Here is a 20,273-nt window from a genome sequence, read left to right as displayed (position 1 = left end):
TAGATAGATAGATAGATAGATAGATAGATAGATCATAGATTACATAGCTCAATCGATGCAATATACATATGATCGATACACTGTACATAGATCAATAGATGCAATATACATTTGATAGATACGAATTACATCGATCAATAGATGCAATATACATTTGATAGATACGAATATTATCGAATCAAAGATACAATATACATTTTATAGACACGAATGACATCAACCAAAATATGTAATATACATTTTATAGATACGAATTACATCGATCAATAGATGCAATCTACATTTGATAGATACGTTTGATAGTTCGATCAATTTGATAGATAAATAAATCAATTTGAAATATATATAAATTTCCCTGACAGAGTATAACAATAAGACATGCGGTCTAAATAGTTGGCAAGACGGCCTGGCACACAGGCTGGCAGGCAGGAGGAAAGTGCAATTCAATGGCACAAGCAAACTGAGGATTCAGAATAACAATCAATTTTTTTTTAATTATAATTAATAACAATACTGTGACAACAAATAAGATTGGTGTAACTAGTTGGCAAGTCGGCCTGGCACACAGGCTGCAGGCAGGAGGAAAATGCAATTCGAGGACACTAGTAGACTGCAGATTGACTGTCAAAACAGTGATGATTGACAATTTTTTTGCAATACTGTTAAAATAAATATGATTGCTGGCACTAATTGGCTAGTTGGGCCTGGCACACAGGCTGGCAGGCAGGAGGAAAGTGCAATTCAATGCCACGAGAAAACTGAGGATTCAGAATAACAAGCAAAAAATTTTAAATTTTAATTATTAACAATACTGTGACAACAAATATGATTGGTGTAAATAGTTGGCAAGTCGGCCTGGCACACAGGCTGGCAGGCAGGAGGAAAGTGCAATTCAATGGCACGAGCAAACTAAGGATTCAGAATAACAATCCAAAAATTTTTATTTTTAATTATTAACAATACTGTGACAACAAATAAGATTGGTGTGTAACTAGTTGGCAAGTCGGCCTGGAACACAGGCTGGCAGGCAGGAGAAAAATGCAATTCAAGGACACTAGTAGACTGCAGATTGGCAGTCAAACAGTGATGATTGACAATTTTTGCAAGGCTGTTAAAATAAATATGATTGCTGGCACTAATTGGCTAGTTGGGCCTGGCACACAGGCTGGCAGGCAGGAGGGAAATGCAATTCAATGGCACGAGAAAACTGAGGATTCAGAATAACAATCAAAAATTTTTTAATTTTAATAATTAACAATACTGTGACAACAATTATGATTGGTGAAAATAGTTGGCAAAGTCGGCCTGGCACACAGGCTGGCAGCAGGAGGAAAGTGCAATTCAATGGCACGAGCAAACTGAGGATTCAGAATAACAATCAAATTTTTTTTAATTTAAATTATTAACAATACTGTGACAACAAATATGATTGGTGTAACTAGTTGGCAAATCGACCTGGCACACAGGCTGGCAGGCAGGAGGAAAATTCAATTCAAGGGCACTAGGAAACTGAAGATTTGCAGTCAAAAAAATTATGATTTAAATTTTTTTATATACTGTTACAACAACTATGATTGCTTGCCCTAATTGGCTAGTTTGGGCCTGGCACACAGGCTCAATGCAACAAGCCAAATGATGAATCACAATCGAACAATGTTTAATTTTAAATATTAACAATACTGTTACAACAACTATGATTGGTGGCACTAATTGGCACTAGGCACTAGGAGGACTGCAGATTCACAGTCAAAACAGTGATGATTTACAATTTTTTCAAGACTGTTAAAAGAAATATGATTGCTAGCACTACTTGGCTAGTTGAGCCAGGCACACAGGCTGCCAGGCAGGAGGGAAAGTGCGATTCAATGGCACGAGAAAACTGAGGATTCAGAATAACAATCAAATAATTTTTTTATTTTAAATAATAACAATACTGTGACAACAAATATGATTGGTGTAACTAGTTGGCAAGTCGGCCTGGCACACAGGCTGGCAGGCAGGAGGGAACTGCAATTCAATGGCACTACTAGACTACAGATTCACAGTCAAAAAAGTGATGATTTACAATTTTTTCAATACTGTTTAAACAACTATAATTGGTGGCACTAATTTGCTAGTTGGGACTGGCACACAGGCTGCCAGGCAGGAGGAAACTGCAATTCAATGGCACTAGGAGACTGAAGATTTGCAGTCAAAAAAATTATGATTTAAAATTTTTTATATACTGTTACAAGAAATATGATTGGTGGCACTAATTGGCTAGTTGGGCCTGGCACACAGGCTGGCAGTCAGGAGGAAAGTGCAATTCAATGCAACAAGCCAAAATGATGAATCACAATCGAACAATGTTTAATTTTAAATATTAACAATACTGTTACAACAACTATGATTGGTGGCACTAATTGGCTAGTTTGAACCTGGCACACAGGCTGGCAGACAGGAGGAAATGGCACTAGGAGACTGAATATTTGCAGTCAAAAAAATTATGATTTCAAATTTTTTATATACTGTTACAAGAATTATGATTGGTGGCACTAATTGGCTAGTTGGGCCTGGAAAACACGCTGGCAGGCAGGAGGAAAGTGCAATTCAATAGCACGAGCAAATTGATGAATCACAAGCGAAAAATTTGTAATTTTAAAGATTAACAATACTGTTACAACAACTATGATTGGTGGCACTAATTGGCTAGTTGGGCCTGGCACACAGGCTGGCAGGCAGGAGGGAACTGCGATTCAATGGCACTACTAGATTCACAGTCAAAAAAGTGATGATTCACAATGTTTTCAATACTGTTACAACAACTATGATTGGTGGTACTAATTGGCTAGTTGGGCCTGGCACACAGGCTGGCAGATATGAGTCGTGGCTAGTAGGTAGGGCAGCAATTTAACACAGCATGCTGTGTAAGTGAGAAAAACACAGGCCTGATAGAAAATTAAGTTAGATTACACTAGCAAAATAATTTAAAATTTTATATTTTAATATTAAAATAATGTTAAGAAGTGCACTGCACATATGAGTGGTCGCACTGGCTGGCTGCTACGTAGGGCAGCAATTAACAACAGTATGCTGTGTAAGTCAGATAGAAAGTTAGACACAGGCCTGATAGAAAATAAAATTAGATTACACTAGCATAATGATTTAAAGATTTTTTTGGGGAATTTAAAGAAAAAGGTTAAGCACATATGAGTCGTGGCTGATAGCCTTGGAAGGGCAGCTATTAAAAAACAGTAGGCTCTGTAAGTCAGATACACACACGCCTGATAGAAAATACTATTAGATTACACTAGAAAAATGATTTAAATTATTTTTTTTGGGGGGGGGGGAATTAAAAAAGGTTAAACACATATGAGTCGTGGCTCATAGACTAGGGAGGGCAGCAAGTAATACAGTATGCTCTGTATGTCAGCAAAACACACAGGCCTGATAGAAATGATATTAGATTACACTAACAAAAAAATGTAAACGTTTTTTTTTTTTAAATTTAAAATAAGGTGAAGAAGATATGAGTGGGTGGCTGCCTGGCACAGAGCAATTAACCAAAAGACTGAAAAAAAATGAAGTATATTAATGCTGTGTGAGCCTGACAGACACAGGCCTGATAGAAAATGTAATTAGATTACACTAGCAAAAATGATTTAAAAATTTTTTTTTAAATTTAAAATAATGTTATAAACGGATATTAACACTGGTGGCTGGCACAGAGCAATGAAACCAGAGTATATGCTGTGTGACACAGGCCTGATAGAAAATGAAAATAAATTACACTAGCAAAATAATTAAAAAATTTTGTTGGTTAAATTTAAAACTAATGTTGTTAGGCAGATATTAGTGGTGGGCAGTAATCACAGCATATGCTGTGAGCCTTACACACAGGCTGAAAGCCAGGCAAATGCTAATAAAAATACGAAAGAAAAAAAAAAAACGGCTCGAATTATAGCCCTAAAAATGGGCTTTTTGGGGTGCTGTCCTTGCAGCAGAGATGAGATGAGTCCCTTCTGGACTTGTAGTGGACACTAAATACACTAGCCTAGCTATCTATTTCCCTATAATGTCAGCAGCACAAAAACATCACGTCCTCTCACTAAGAAAGCAAGGTCGTTATGAGTCTAAAATGGCGGCTTCCAAGGAGCTGGGAGGGTCTGTGAGGGAGTGTCTGATGTTGATTGGCTCTAATATGTCAGAAGGCTGTGACATACAGGGTCAAAGTTTCCTCAATAATGACACATAGGGGGCGGATCGAACATCGCATGTGTTCGCCCACAGCCGCGAACGCGAACATACTATGTTTGCCGTGAACCGTTCGCGGGCGAACAGTTCGGGACATCACTACCTCTAATCAGTCTGACCAGTTTTTTTGACCAATGCTGCCTGTCTTATGCTGCATTTGCCTATTTAACCTGTTTTATCCTGATTCCTGATTCCTGATTCCTGATTATGGATTAGAGGTTATGAAATAATGAAATTAAAAACAGGTGTTTACATGCTCTGATTTTTTTCCTGTCTTTCAACTTTACTGGGTGCGCTGAATGTTGCTGATTATTAATTGTTTGAGCGATTTTGCAACGCTCTCTTCTCCGCACCAGAACAGCTGATTGAGTGTGAGCACGTCACGAATACGTCAAGGGGGTGTGTTTGACTACGTGAAGCGCACTGCAGGACATCGAAGATTGAATACAGCAAGTGTTTGAGCGCTTCCCGTTTGTTGCATTCATTCTATATATATATATATATATATATATATATATATATATTATATATATATATATATAAAAGCATATACATATATATTTTGAGTGATAACACAGTCTCAATAGACCGCAATGTAAAGGCCAGAGGCGTAACTAGAAACCACAGGGCCAGGTGCAAGAATCTAAGAAGGCCCCCCCCAAAAAAGGTGAATTTGATACATATCATTTTTTTTTAACATTTAACACAGAAAAAAAATGTGAATCAGATTACATGTCTGCAAAAGGAGGGTACCTCTGTGAGATGGTCTAACCCCCTTTAACTGTATATAGTGACACTGTTTAACCCACCAGTACTGTATATAGTGAGTTAGGGGACACAGTCCTGTAATCTGCTGGTGAGATGGCTGGCCTGACCCTACCCGCCCCAGTACTTTATAAAATAAATATATATAGTGGTACTGTATAGTGACACCGTTTACCCCCCTCCCTAGGGTTGCCAGCTGTGCTTCATAAAAATACCCGTACGACCCATAGTTGATTGGATACAGGATGTAGCTAGGTTCACACAATGTCTCCACATAAGCTCAACCTTAGGCCCCACCCTTGACCCCCACCACATATATTTTTCATAACTAATTAGTTATTTTATCCCCTTGGTTGCCAGTAACACATGTACAGAGCAGTGATGTGACCCCCTTTGGCTGCTAGAGGTACACACCCAGCAATGAGTGTCATGGTTGGCCTGTAACACATATAATAGAAAATGCACAGTGTAATTTCTTTTTGAGCCATATTTCTAATGCATAAAGGCCTAGAAGACCCTTTACATTTAGCTGATATGGGTCTTTAAAAATAATGTCCAGTATTTTTGTATAGATTTTACTGGACAGCCTGCTAAAATACTGGACTGTCCGGTTGAATACTGGACACCACCTGGCAACCCTACCCCTCCCCCCATCGCTGTAGTAACAAGGTCTGTAATTTGCTGGTTCCACAAACATACACACACATACATGCATAAATATACACACAGTCACAATACACACACACCTAAACACCAGTGGGTAAAACAGAAACACTAACCCCTGTAGTCAGAGACACTAGTGAAGCATCACATCACACTCACATGATATCAGTGCAGGCAGAGTGGCAGGTCAACATTTTTTGTTTTATTTCTAACACCCTACACCCGCCAACTTTAACCCCTAAAAACTGCTTCGTGCAGTAATTTTTTTTGTTTTTTTTTAAAGATGCTCATATTTTTTTATTATATTAAGGAACCTCACACTTAATTTGGAAGCAATTGGGGGACATTTTAAAAACTAACCAGAGTTCTGACCTCTGGTTAATTTTGGGAGCGCTAATTTATCACGCAACCGTAAACGGCAAATTTGCCCATTTACGGACGTACAGTAAATAACCAGCGATTACAAGTGGCTGGTTATTGCTACCCACAAGCTCGCAGTAGCAATAACCAGCCACTTGTAATCACTGGTTATTTACCATACGTCCATAAATGGGTGAATTTGCCATTTACGGTTGCGAGATAAAATTAGTACTCCACTTGTAATCTAGCCCATAGTGTTTTGGAATAGAAATGTTGAACTGTGAGTAATTTTATAATGCTACCTTGGAGACCACTAGCAGGGATGTGTAGAGACTTGGGTATACTTAACCCCTGCAGCGCCCTTTACATATTTTTATGAATTTCATAAAAAAATATCTATATTTGATAGAGTGAGTGTCTATGTTATTTAAGCCTTAATATTTTATTTTTTCCATACCTGAAGTTTAAACCAGGATACAAACGTTCATCAATAACTTTATCATCCAGACGCCGGAAGCTGTACTGAGGAATGCATTTATCTGACGACAAATCAAGATCACACCTCCAGTTAATTTCAATACCCATAATACCACCCTGAAGAAAACAATGTAAGAGGTATTAATGATTATTACTAGTAGTATTATTATTACTTTTTATCTATTAAAGGGACACTGAACCCAAATTTTTTATTTCATGATTCAGATAGAGCATGCAATTTTAAGCAACTTTCTAATTTACTTCTATTCAATGTTTCTTTGTTCTCTTGCTTTCTTTATTTGAAAAAGAAGACATCTAAGCTAAGGAGCCAGCTAATTTTCAGTTCAGAACCATGGACAACACTTGTTTATTGGTGCTGTCCAAACAGCAAGGATAACCCAGGTTATTCACCAAAAATGGGCCGGCATCTAAACTTACATTCTTGCTTTTCAAATAAACATACCAAGAGAATGAAGAAAATTTGATAATAGGAGTAAATTAAAAAGTTGCTTAAAATTGCATGCTCTATCTGAATCGTGAAATTAAAAATTTGGGTTCAGTGTCCCTTTAATCTCCAACATATTACTTAGGGTTGTAACATTAAAGTATACAATTTTGAAATACAATCAGAAAAACGTTTACATAAATCATAGTGGTAGAGGGCCCTGCCATCTTTATATGAGATGATCAACAGGACAAATGGACTTGTGAGCTTACATTCTAAAGGAAGTACATGAGGAAGTTGAGGGAGAGGGAACAGAAGCAGGGGAGACATAAAAAAAATAGTAAGTCGTACGCATCCATGAAAAGATATGTTTCTAAGGAACGGTTGAAGCTTTGGAGACTAAAGGCAAGTCTGACTGAGTCAGGCAAAGACTATGATATAATAGCTTCAGTTCTGGAGAAGTCTTGCAGATGAGAGTGTGAGGAAGTAATGAGGATGAAAAGTAAGTTGTGGGCAGAGCGTAGGGGGCGGTTTGGGATATTTGCAGACAAAGGACAAACTATAGGAGGGTTTGATAAGGGCTTTGAATGTCGAAATGTTGCATTTTATTCTTAAGGCTAAGGGAAGCCAAATGAGGGATTGTCATAGAGGTTCAGCAGATGTGGACTGATGCGTAAGGAAGATGAACCTCGCTGGGGCATCATGATGGATTGCAGTGGAGACAAGTGGCAGCTTGGGAGAGCAGAGAGAGAGGATAGAATTGCAGTAGTCGAGTAGGGAAATAAGTGAGTGGATAATCTTAGTTGCGTCTTGAGTGAAGAAGGTAAGGTAAGGTACTATGCCTTTGGTTGATACTTAATAGAAACAGAGGGCCAGATTATAAGTGCCGCATTATTTAGCGGTTTCGCTTTGTGCACAAACACCGTAAACTTTTGGGGGCTGAGATTTACTAATGTGCGGGGTGGACATGATCTGCTTAGCGGATCATATTCGCCGATCATCACTGATCATCGATAAATCGCTGATAACTCGGCTGTCGGCATTTATCATTGCACCAAGCATTTCTTGTGAAATGCTTGTGCAAGGCCGCCCCCTGCCTGCACATTCCGACCAATCGGCCGCTAGTAGGAGGTGTCAATCAACCCGATCTTATCTGATCAGGCTGATTGCTGTCCGCCGCCTCAGAGGTGGTAGATGAGTTAGGGAGCAGTGGTCTTAAGACCGCTGCTTCTTAACTCCTGTTTCAGGCAAGCCTAAATGCTCACGCGGAAACAGATGCATACAGGGGTTAATAAAGAGGCCCCTTAATGAGCACGTATTACAAGTTAAAAGTAAATTGTTTAAGTTTGAGCGAAACTTTGGATATATTGCGGCCACGTTAACTTCTCCCTATAGACTTCAATGGAGCACGCAAACTGAAAAAAAACCCACTTATCACTTGCACACTAACCTGACATGCATTAGAACAACTGTGCTAACCCGATGGTAGTTATGAATATTTCACATAGAAGAAAATGTTCTATTTATTTTTAAATAGAAATTTCTATATATATCTGATGTATTTTTTTTGTAAAATATATAAGTATACCTATATATACTCTCTCTCTCTCTCTCTCTCGATGAGAGAGAGAGAGAGAGAGAGAGAGATGAGAGAGAGAGAGAGGAGACGGAGAGAGACAGAGAGATGAGAGAGAGGAGAGAGACAGAGAGAGAGAGAGAGAGAGAGAGATCTATTTAAATATACACAAAACATTTTCCCCTATGAGAAGAAACATTGGAATGTTAAATATTTACAGCACATACACAGAATAAAACATTATTAAATATTAAAATTTATTAAAATGATTTTTCTTGTTTTCAGGTATTTGAGTGTAAAAGGGCTCCAAAGTATATATCATATGTAACACTTTACACAAGGACTTCAGTTGGTCTAAACCCGTCAAACTCAAATTTAGTTTGTGCTTGTAGGATTGTGTTTATTTTCAACTTTTAATACGCATGAACGTTTAGTTATTTAGAAACTTGCAATCTAGCCCAGAATATATAACATATCAAGCATATATATATACCGTATGTGTGTGTGTATGTAAGTATGATATTTATTTTTTCCGCCCCTGATTGATTTACATTTGATTGCTGATTAATGCTTATACTTGAGGCTCATTTAAAGGGATTCAGACAATTAAAAAAAACCCCTCCTATTATCACATTTGCTTCATTCTCTTGGTATCCTTTGTTAAATGAGCAGCAATACACTACTTAGAGCTAGCTTTACACACAATGTGGTGTGCCAATGAGATGAGGAATATATGTGCAGTCAGCAATCAGCAGTAGTTCCCAGTGGTGCATTGCTTCTCTGAGCCTTTCTAGGTATGCCTTTCAACAAAGAATACAAAGAGATAATACAATTACAATTAGAATACAATTAGATAATAGAAGTAAAGTGGAAAGTTGTTTAAAAATACATGCTCTGTCTGAATCACTCTAGTGACCTATTTATAACTGTACTTTATTGGCCACAGCAGAGAAGGTAACCTAAGTTATAACATGGCAGCTCCCATTGTTTTATAGACACATGGGGGCCGATTTATTATGCCCCGTATGCTGCAGTTTCCCGCGTGAGCCTTCAGGCTAGCCGGAAACAAGAGTTAAGAAGCTGTTGTCCCTAAGACCGCTGCTCCTTATCTTGTCCGCCACCTCCGATGCGGACAGCAATCAAAACCGATCCGATGCTATCGGGATGATTGACACCCCCTGCTAGCCGGCCGATTGGCTGAGAATGTGCAGGGGGTGGCATTGCACAAGCATTTCACGAGAAATGCTTGTGCAATGATAAATTCCGACAGCGTATGATGTCGGCATTTATCAATGTGCGGTGGACATGATCCTCTACAGTGCATCATGTTCGCCCGCATAATGATAAATCGGCCCCTAAAACATTACACTTATTCTGTCGATATTTAAACAGAAATATGTATTTATGAATAAATAAAATATTCTTCAATGCGAAGATCATTGTAATGTGAAATATTAATATTTTTATGTCAGGGTTAGCGCACTTGAGAATATGCTATCAAGTTGTTAGGTTTTTCCCCCCACTTTTTTTGCTCCATTGACTTCTATGGGGGAGAAAATGTTAAGGTGGTCGCGGTATTCTAACTTTGGCTTTTTGAGTGCAAGGGGTGTGGCGGTTTAGGGGTTAATGGTGTAGCAGGTACTTTTGGATGTGGGGTGTGATGGTTTAGGGGTTAATAGTGTAGTGTGGTACTTTGCAATGGGCTATGCGGCAGTTTAGGGGTTAATATTGTATTTTAGTGCAACTTTTTCCTCCAGCCAAACTCTTTATGTGAAAAAAAAAAACAAAATTTATGCTTACCTGATAAATTTATTTCTCTTGTGGTGTATCCAGTCCACGGATCATCCATTACTTGTGGGATATTCTCCTTCCCAACAGGAAGCTGCAAGAGGATCACACACAGCAGAGCTGTCTATATAGCTCCTCCCCTGCCACCCCCAGTCATTCGACCGAAGACAAGCAAGAGAAAGGAGAAACTATAGGGTGCAGTGGTGACTGTAGTTTAAAAATAAATAAAAAACACCTGCCTTAAAATGATCAGGGCGGGTCGTGGACTGGATACACCACAAGATAAATAAATTTATCAGGTAAGCATAAATTTTGTTTTCTTTTGTAAGGTGTATCCAGTCCACGGATCATCCATTACTTGTGGGGATACCAATACCAAAGCTATAGGACACGGATGAAGGGAGGGACAAGGCAGGCGCTTAAACGGAAGGCACCACTGCCTGTAAGACCTTTCTCCCAAAAATAGCCTCCGAAGAAGCAAAAGTATCAAATTTGTAGAATTTAGAAAAAGTATTGAAGCGAAGACCAAGTCGCCGCCTTACAAATCTGTTCAACAGAAGCCTCATTCTTAAAAGCCCATGTGGAAGCTACCGCTCTATTAGAATGAGCTGTAATTCTTTCAGGAGGGCTGCTGGCCAGCAGTCTCATAAGCTAAGCGGATTATACTTCTTAGCCAAAAAGAAAGAGAAGATGCCGAAGCCTTTTGGCCTCTCCTCTGTCCAGAGTAGACAACAAACAATGCAGATGTTTGACGAAAATCATTAGTAGCTTGTAAATAAAACTTTGAAGCATGAACCACGTCAAGATTGTGTAATAGACGTTCCTCTTCTTTGAAGAAGGGATTTAGGGCACAGTGACGGAACAACAATCTCCTGATTGATATTCTTATTAGATACACCTTAGGTTAGAAAACAGGTTTGGTACGTAACACTACCTTATCTGCATGGAAAACGAGATAAGGGGAATCACATTGTAAAGCAGATAACTCCAAAACTCTTCGAGCCGAGGAGATAGCTACTAAAAACAGAACTTTCCAAGATAAGAAGCTTAATATCTATGGAATGCAAAGGTTCAAACGGAACCCCTTGAAGAACTTTAAGAACTAAATTTAAACTCCATGGCGGAGCAACAGGTTTACACCAACAGGCTTGATTCTAACCAACAGCCTGACAAAATGCCTGAACATCTGGAACCTCAGCCAGACGTTTGTGCAAAAGAATAGACAGAGCAGAAATCTGTCCCTTTAAGGAACTAGCTGACAAAACCCTTCTCCAATCCCTTCTTGGAGAAAAAGATAATATCCTAGGAATCCCTGACTTTACTCCATGAGTAACCCTTGGATCACACCAATGAAGATATTTACACCATATCTTATGATAGATTTTCCTGGTGACAGGCTTTCGTGCCTGTATTAAGGTATCAATCACCGACTCGGAGAAACCACGCTTTGATAAAATCAAGCGATCAATCTCCAAGCAGTCAGACGCAGAGAAATTAGATTTGGATGGTTGAAAGGACCCTGAAGTAGAAGGTCCTGTCTCAGTGGCAGAGTCCATGGTGGAAAGGATGACATGTCCACCAGATCTGCATACCAAGTCCTGCGTGGCCACGCAGGTGCTATCAAAATCACAGAGGCTCTCTCCTGCTTGATCTTGGCAATCAGACAAGGGAGCAGAGGAAACTGTGGAAATACATAAGCTAGGTTGAAGGACCAAGGTGCTGCTAGAGCATCTATCAGTGCTGCCTTGGGATCCCCTGGACCTGGATCCGTAACAAGGAAGCTTGGCGTTCTGACAAGACACCATGAGATCCAGTTCTGGTTTGCCCCAAAGTTGAATCAACTGCGCAAACACCTCCGGATGGAGTTCCACTCCCCCCGGATGAAAAGACTGTCGACTTAGAAAATCCGCCCTCCCAGTTCTCTACTCCTGGGATATGGATAGCTGATAGAAGGCAAGAGTGAACCTCTGCCTATAGAATTATTTTTGAAACCTCCAACATTGCTAGGGAACTCCTTGTTCCCCCTTGATGGTTGATGTAGGCTACAGTCGTGATATTGTCCGACTGAAATTTGATGAACCTGACCGCAGCAAGCTGAGGCCAAGCCTGAAGAGCATTGACTATCGCTCTTAGTTCCAGAATGTTTATCAGAAGAAGTGCCTCCTCCTGAGTCCATGAGTCCCTGAGCCTTCAGGGAGTTCCAGACTGCACCCCAGCCCAAAGGCTGGCATCTGTTGTTACTATTGTCCAATCTCTGGCCTGCGGAAGGTTATACCCTTGGACAGATGGACCCCGAGATAGCCACCAGAGAAGAGAATCCCTGGTCTCTTGATCCAGATTTAGTAGAGGGGACAAATCTGTGTAATCCCCATTCCACCTGACTGAGCATGCAGAGTTGCAGCGGTCTGAGATGTAGGCGGGCAAACGGCCACTATGTCCATTGTCGCTACCATTAAGCCGATTACTTCCATTGAATAAAGAACACGGCAGGGAATTTAGAAGTTTTGACAACCTGCCTCTGTCAGGTAAATCTTAATTTCGACAGAATCTATTAGAGTTCCTAGGAAGGAAACTCTTGTGAGAGGGGATAGAGAACTCTTTTCTTCATTCACTTTCCACCCATGAGACCTCAGGAATGCGATTTGAAAATTTGACGCCTGTATCAGAATGTCGGTCTAGGTAAGGGGCTACTGCTATACCCCACCGGCCTTAGGACCGCCAGGAGTGACCCCAGAACCTTCGTAAAGATTCTTGGTGCCGTAGCTAACCAAAAGGGAAGAGCCACAAACTGGTAATGCCTGTCTAGGAAGGTGAACCTGAGAAACCGATGATAATCTCTGTGTATCGGAATATGAAGATAAGCATCCTTTAAGTCCACGGTAGTCATATATTGACCCTCCTGGATCATAGGTAGGATGGTTCGAATAGTCTCCATCTTGAAGGATGGGACCCTGAGAAATTTGTTTAGGATCTTGAGATCTAAGATTGGTCTGAAGGTTCCCTCTTTCTTGGGAACTACAAACAGATTTGAATAGAAGCCTTGCCCCTGTTCCTCCTTTGGAACTGGGTGGATCACTCCCATAACTAGGAGGTCTTGAACACAATGTAAGAATGCCTCTCTCTTTATCTGGTTTGCAGATAATTGAGAGAGATGAAATCTTCCTTTTGGGGAAGAAGCTTTGAAGTCCAGAAGATATCCCTGGGACACAATTTCCAACGCCCAGGGATTCTGGACATCTCTTGCCCAAGCCTGGGCGAAGAGAGAAAGTCTGCCCCCTACTAGATCCGTTACCGGATCGGGGGCTGATCTTTCATGCTGTCTTAGAGGCAGCAGCAGGTTTTTTGGCCTGCTTTCCTTTGTTCCAAGCCTGGTTAGGTCTCCAGACCGGCTTGGATTGGGCCAAATTTCCCTCTTGTTTTGTATTAGAAGAAGTTGAAGCTGCGCCACTCTTGAAGTTTCGAAAAGGCACGAAAATTAGTCTGTTTGGTCCTTAATTTGTTGGCCCTATCCTGAGGAAGGGCGTGACCTTTTCCTCCAGTAATATCAGAAATGATCTCCTTCAGTCCAGGCCCGAATAGGGTCTGCCCCTTGAAGGGAATGTTGAGAAGCTTAGACTTTGAAGTAACGTCAGCTGACCAGGATTTAAGCCATAACGCCCTACACGCCTGAATAGCAAAACCTGAGTTCTTAGACGTTAGTTTAGTTAAATGAACAACGGCGTCAAGAAACAAATGAATTGGCTAGCTTAAGAGCTTTAAGCTTGTCAAGGATATCATCCAATGGGGTTTCTACCTGTAGAGCCTCTCTCTAGAGACTCAAACCAGAAGGCCGCAGCAGCAGTGACAGGGGCAATGCATGCAAGGGGCTGGAGAATAAAACCTTGTTGAATAAACATTTTCTTAAGGTAACCCTCTAATTTTTTATCCATTGGATCTAGAAAAGCACAACTGTCCTCGACGGGGATAGTTGTACGCTTAGCTAGGGTAGAGACTGCTCCCTCCACCTTAGGGACCGTTTGCCACAAGTCCCGTGTAGCGGCATCTATGGGAAACATCTTTTTAAAAACAGGAGGGGGAGAGAACGGAACACCTGGTCTATCCCATTCCTTAGTAATAATTTCTGAAAACCTCTTAGGTATTGGAAAAACAACTTGCATAGAATTATCCAATCTACACAATTTCTCTGGGGACTATAATGGCGTCACAGTCATCCAGTTGCTAAAACCTCCCTGAGCAACACGCAGAGGTGTTCAAGCTTAAATTTAAATGTAGACATATCAGAATCAGGTTGAAGTGTCTTCCCTGAGTCAGAAAAATCACCCACAGATAGAAGCTCTCCTGCCTCAGCTTCTGCACATTGTGAGGGTATATCAGACATAGCTACTAAAGCGTCAGAGAGCTCTGTATTTTTCTTAGCCCCAGAGCTGTCTCGCTTTCCTTGTAACCCTGGTAGTTTGGACAATACCGCTGTAAGGGGTATGATCCATAACTGCCGCCATGTCTTGTAAGGTAAACGCTATGGGCAACGCTAGATGTACTTGGCGTCCCTTGAGCGGGGAGTTATAGGTTCTGACACGTGGGGAGAGTTAGTCGGCATAACTTCCCCCTTGTCAATTTCCTCTGGTGATAAATCTTTTAAAGCCAGAATATAGTCTTTATAACTTATAGTAAGATCAGTGCATTTGGTACACATTCTAAGAGGGGGTTCCACAATGGCTTCTAAACATAATGAACAAGGAGTTTCCTCTATGTCAGACATGTTTAACAGACTAGTAATGAGACCAGCAAGCTTTGAAAACACTTTAATTAATGTGAAAAAGCAGAATATAAAAAACGGTACTGTGCCTTTAAGGGAAAAAAACAAACACAAAAACTGCAAAACAGTGAAAAAAGCAGTTAACTCTATGAAATTTTTACAGTATATATACTAGACTAAAATAGCATTGCACCCACTTGCAAATGGATGATTAACCCCTCAGCTCAAAAACAAAGCAAAAAAACCCCCGCTAAAACCGTTATAACAGTCACAAGCAAACTGCCCACAGCTCTACTGTGGCTCCTATCTTCCCATAAAACGACTTTTGTAGTCACAAAAACCCTTTACAGAGGTCCAATATGTCAGGGGACTCCTTCAGGGAAGCTGGATGTCTCAGAATGTAAAAACAACTGCGCAAATAGAGCGCGAAAATAGGCCCCTCCCACCATGCACTCAAAGTCAGAGGGCCTTAAAAACTACTCCTAAGAGTAAAATAACAGCCATGTGGAAAACTAGGCCCAAATAAATATTTATCACCTTAGTAAAAAACGTTCTTTATAAATCCTGAAAACGTTTAACATACTAAGCCATAAGAGCAAGTAACATGAATATTACCCTTTACTGCAAGCATGATGCCAGTCGTTTATTAAATCACTGCAATCAGGGCTTACCTTAAATATATCAGGCACTGTCAGCATTTTCTAGACTTCTTATCATCTCTCTAGAAAAAAATATACTGAACATACCTCAGGGCAGTTAATTCTGCGGCCGTTCCCCCAGCTGAAGTTTTCCCATACTCTTCAGTTACGTGTGAGAACAGCAGTGGATCTTAGTTACAACCTGCTAAGATCATCAAAAACCTCAGGCAAAACCCTTCTTCTAATTTCTGCCTGAGGTAAAAACAGTACAACGCCAGTACCATTTAAAAATAACAAACTTTTGATTGAAGATAAACCTACACTAAGTCACCACATATCTCTAGCTACTTCCCTTGTCGAGAGCTGCAAGAGAATGACTGGGGGTGGCAGTTAGGGGAGGAGCTATATAGACAGCTCTGCTGTGGGTGATCCTCTTGCAGCTTCCTGTTGGGAAGGAGAATATCCCACAAGTAATGGATGATCCGTGGACTGGATACACCTTACAAGAGAAATATTTTTGTTACACATGGGTGATTGAATGTTAACACTACATAAGTTGGGACATGTATTATTAATTACCCAGTGAGTGCAGTTCCTGCTTAAACTACTATTGAAGATTTGACTCTGCACCCTTGAATTGTGAGTGCAGACACATGAGGATAATATATAGATAGATAGATAGATAGATAGATAGATAGATAGATAGATAGAGAGATACATATATATATACAGATACATATATATTTTACCACCACACCATCAGATATATATAGAAATATGTATTTATGAATAAATAGAATGTATTCTGCTATGTGCAGATCATTGGAATGTGAAATATTAATATTTTCATGTCAGGTTAGCGCACAATTGTGTTTGTGTATGAGTAGGGTGTTTTTTTGCTCCATTGACCTCTATGGGGTAATAGGCTATTGTGCAATATTCTAAGTTTGGCTTTTTACGAGCATCGGGTTATAGCAAGCAAAAACAGTTTACTTTTAACTCATAATACGAGCAAACCCTGACGCACGCAAAAAACTTACTTCTAGTGCAGTTAACATTCAAGCAGGAGCGTTAAATAGCACTCCACTTGTAATCTAGACCTATGAATTATTGCATCAACCTCATAAACCGTTTGCATTAAAGTCATATACAGATGTTAAATGCGTTGTAGTTGACTCCCAAACAATACACACCTGAATTGCTACTTGTGAAAAGTTTTCTCCGGCTTCTTTTAAAATATCCCCTAGACGAAAGATTGGGCATTGAGGAGCAGTGATTCTGTCATAGATGCAGGACATATTATACTTTGGTAAAATATTTTTCCTATTGGAAAAAATATGGATTTCAATGGGTGATGATATTTTTATTGTACAAAATATATAATCTAAATAGATAAATAATCTTAGTAGCAGTTCTACAGTACCAAAGAAATAAATCATGAGATTATTAACTGGCAAATACAATTTAATAATATATTGCTATTTAAATTATTTTAGAAAATGTACATGAATTCTAATTAATAAAACTATACTATATTATTTATGTAACTCTTAATAACAGATCAGAAAATATAACACATTGTATGTGGTCGACAAATCTGTTTAAAATTTAGCAGTCAGTTAGAATATTTTGGAACCAGACAAACTTCTAGGAGCCAGACAGGGGTATTTGTATATAGATATAGGGAGAATAATACAAAAGGTTTGGAGCCAGGGGTAAGATTCTAGGAGCCAGTTGGCTCTTGGGTTTGTCGAGCTCTGGTATAAAAGCCTGTGTGATTTTTGTAACACATTCTAATCCATTCAAAGTGCCACTGTTGGAATTGTTTTACATATCTAACACAAAAACTTGGAGTGAAATCGTTGTGCATATTTCACGGAGGAAAAACTCACTAAATTCCCTAAGAAAAGGGGCAGAACCTGGAGTCCCAGAGAGATGAGAGCTCCCAAAGAAAGTAATAAAGCTATTTGGAATGCAGCATCTCACAGGAGAGAGTGAGGTTAATCATTGAGCACCTGACACTGATACAAATGATCAGACTGAAGGAAAGTGCATTTCTTTCCTATCAGTTAAAAAAGCAAACTATGGGGGCATGTCCGGGCAATGGCGGCGTAAAGTCACACTTTCTGAAGCTCCTGGTGAATTCTGACAAATTTGCCGATTTAATCAGGTTCCTGACAGTGATTTTGTAATAAAATTAATAAATACAAGTGTATGACTCTCAAGAGATCAAAAGGAAACCTCCCTTCGCTGTATAAATGATCCTTGGGCTCTGGACCGGATCGTTGAGGCCTTAGGCGGCAACCTATTATACTATCCTTGATAGTATAATAACTCGGAGTTAACTGTCAATTTGGGAATGTAGTCTCTCTTCTCATATTCATCATGGAGAATTTGCATACTTTACTGCAAACCCTACTTGAGAATCTAGAATCTAAAATGAACAGCAGGTTTGTTGCGCTTACCAAGCTTTGCCAAAATATGGGCAGACATCCTATACTACCACACAATGAGAGTGTGCCTGTAGTCCACAGGGAAGCAACACAGGACTCATTGGGACAGCAAAAAGTGACATTGAGCTGGTTAAAGCAGATGGAGGAAGCACACAATGAGACTCCTAGAACAGAATTACAAGCTAAAAAAGGATTCTGTGCGGGACAGCTACAGTCCATGCAGCTAGGGGCTAGAAGACCGAGGCCCCTGTGTGATGCAGCCGATCGCACCGGGGGGGTAGCCAGAGAGTGGATATTATATCTACAGAGCATGGATGTCCTATACAGCATTTCCTGAGTTCCGTAAGTTCTGAAGGTCCCACATGAGACGCAAGAAACGGGACTGCTAGTGCTGCTCTTTTTACTATAGATATGGGCCCTGACACTCTGCATACATCAGCTAAATGGCCCCTGTTTAAGCGCCTACTCAAACTCCCTGATACACAAACAACATCTATCAGAACTGGGGTTGGATAATATCTGTGACTTATAGTATGGGCAATAGGTTTGTTTGGTCACACCTAAGATAGATTTGGATGCTTTCCTAGTTAGTCTTAGTTCACTAATTGTGTACCCTTGCCTATCTGTACACATGTCACTCCGATACACATATATAGTATCCCTTTGTTTGAAGACGATCAATCTGAAGCTTAAATGGATTCACGTTGTGCATAGTAGTTACAACCATTGAAAATGGTGTTAAATAATTACCCCATAAATATAAAATAATGCTGAAGGGCAGCTACTACGAACTGTCCATTATATTTTATATTTCATATAATTCACTGGTTCTTTATATATCTATAATGGTGCTTTAGTTTTTAAAAATCTGCTGAGGGTAACTAGTAAATACTAACTTCCCTCTAAGCGGTATCACCAGTAAGCTTGCTTTTTATTGCCAGATGGCCATAAATTACAATCACCTAGATTACGAGTTGTGCGTTATGGCTCAATTTGTAGCATTATGGCCCATAACTAATCAATTTCCATAACGCAGCCATTTTAAAAAAACTCCATAACAAAAATTCCCATTTACGCACAAATCCATAACGCTATCCAAGACCAGTAGTTATTGATATATCGCAACCAAAAACCTTCACTAATCACATCAAAAATATAATACAAAGTACAATTTTTTTTAAAAAAATTATAACGGATCAAAGATACGAGATCTCAGGTGTAAGAAAAAAACCTTTCTACCAGTAAACTACCTGTTAGTTAGTTAGTTAGCAGAGGGCAGATTGAACAGCTGAGTGTAAAAAAAAGGAATATATTTCAAATCAGGCTGAAGGTGAGAGATATATTAGGGTCATGATGGGCCTGCAAAAAGAGTTATATTAGTTATAGTGCACTTGAAATCAAAAGAAGAAGATAGCTGCTACAAAAGACTGCAATAAGCTGTAGAGTGCTACAAAAAACTACAGATTGCTTCTACAAAGTGTTGCAGAAAGCTACAAAGAGTTACAACAAGCTACAAATTACTGATTGTTGCTTGTTGGTGAGTACTTGTGCACAGCATGGTTAATAATTTAGACAATTGCCACTGTAATGTTCGCAAACAGTTGTGTTTGTGTAATGTGCAAAATGTGCAGATATAGAATTATGTTTAACCATTTACTTGTCTCTTTCAGCAAATGTCTAGGTTTATATAAACAGATATGTAGCAGGTCATAGCTAAAATGTGCAGATATAGAATGTGGTTTAACCATTTACTTGTCTCTTTCAGCAAATGTCTAGGTTTAGCTCAAAGCAGATATGTAGCATGTCATAGCTAAAATGTGCAGATATAGAATGATGTTTAACCATTTACTTGTCTCTTTTAGCAAATGTCTAGGTTTAGCTCAAAGCAGATATGTAGCAGGTCATAGCTAAAATGTGCAGATATAGAATAATGTTTAACCATTTACTTGTCTCTTTCAGCAAATGTCTAGGTTTATATAAACAGATATGTAGCAGGTCATAGCTAAAATGTGCAGATATAGAATGATGTTTAACCATTTACTTGTCTCTTTCAGCAAATGTCTAGGTTTAGCTAAAAACAGGGGCGCGATCCGATATATGGCATAGTTTTTGGCGCAAG

At 39.6% G+C, this 20,273-nt stretch overlaps 1 protein-coding gene across 1 annotated transcript in view; it reads right to left on the bottom strand.

The window, feature by feature from the left end:
* Positions 1 to 20,273, bottom strand: part of P2RX7 (purinergic receptor P2X 7) — a 187,085-nt gene that overhangs the window by 30,550 nt on the left and 136,262 nt on the right. Inside the window, exons 7-8 of the mRNA XM_053699761.1 lie at positions 16,895 to 17,024; positions 6,479 to 6,615 (exon numbers count right to left, since the gene is read on the bottom strand). Coding sequence (XP_053555736.1) covers positions 6,479 to 6,615; positions 16,895 to 17,024 — 267 coding nt within the window. The remainder of the gene's footprint in view (positions 1 to 6,478; positions 6,616 to 16,894; positions 17,025 to 20,273) is intronic.

Source organism: Bombina bombina, chromosome 2 (assembly GCF_027579735.1).
Source record: "Bombina bombina isolate aBomBom1 chromosome 2, aBomBom1.pri, whole genome shotgun sequence".
Classification (NCBI taxonomy): Eukaryota; Metazoa; Chordata; class Amphibia; order Anura; family Bombinatoridae; genus Bombina; species Bombina bombina.
The sequence above is the reverse complement of the archived record's forward strand: the minus strand, read 5'-3'. Positions and strand labels throughout refer to the sequence as shown.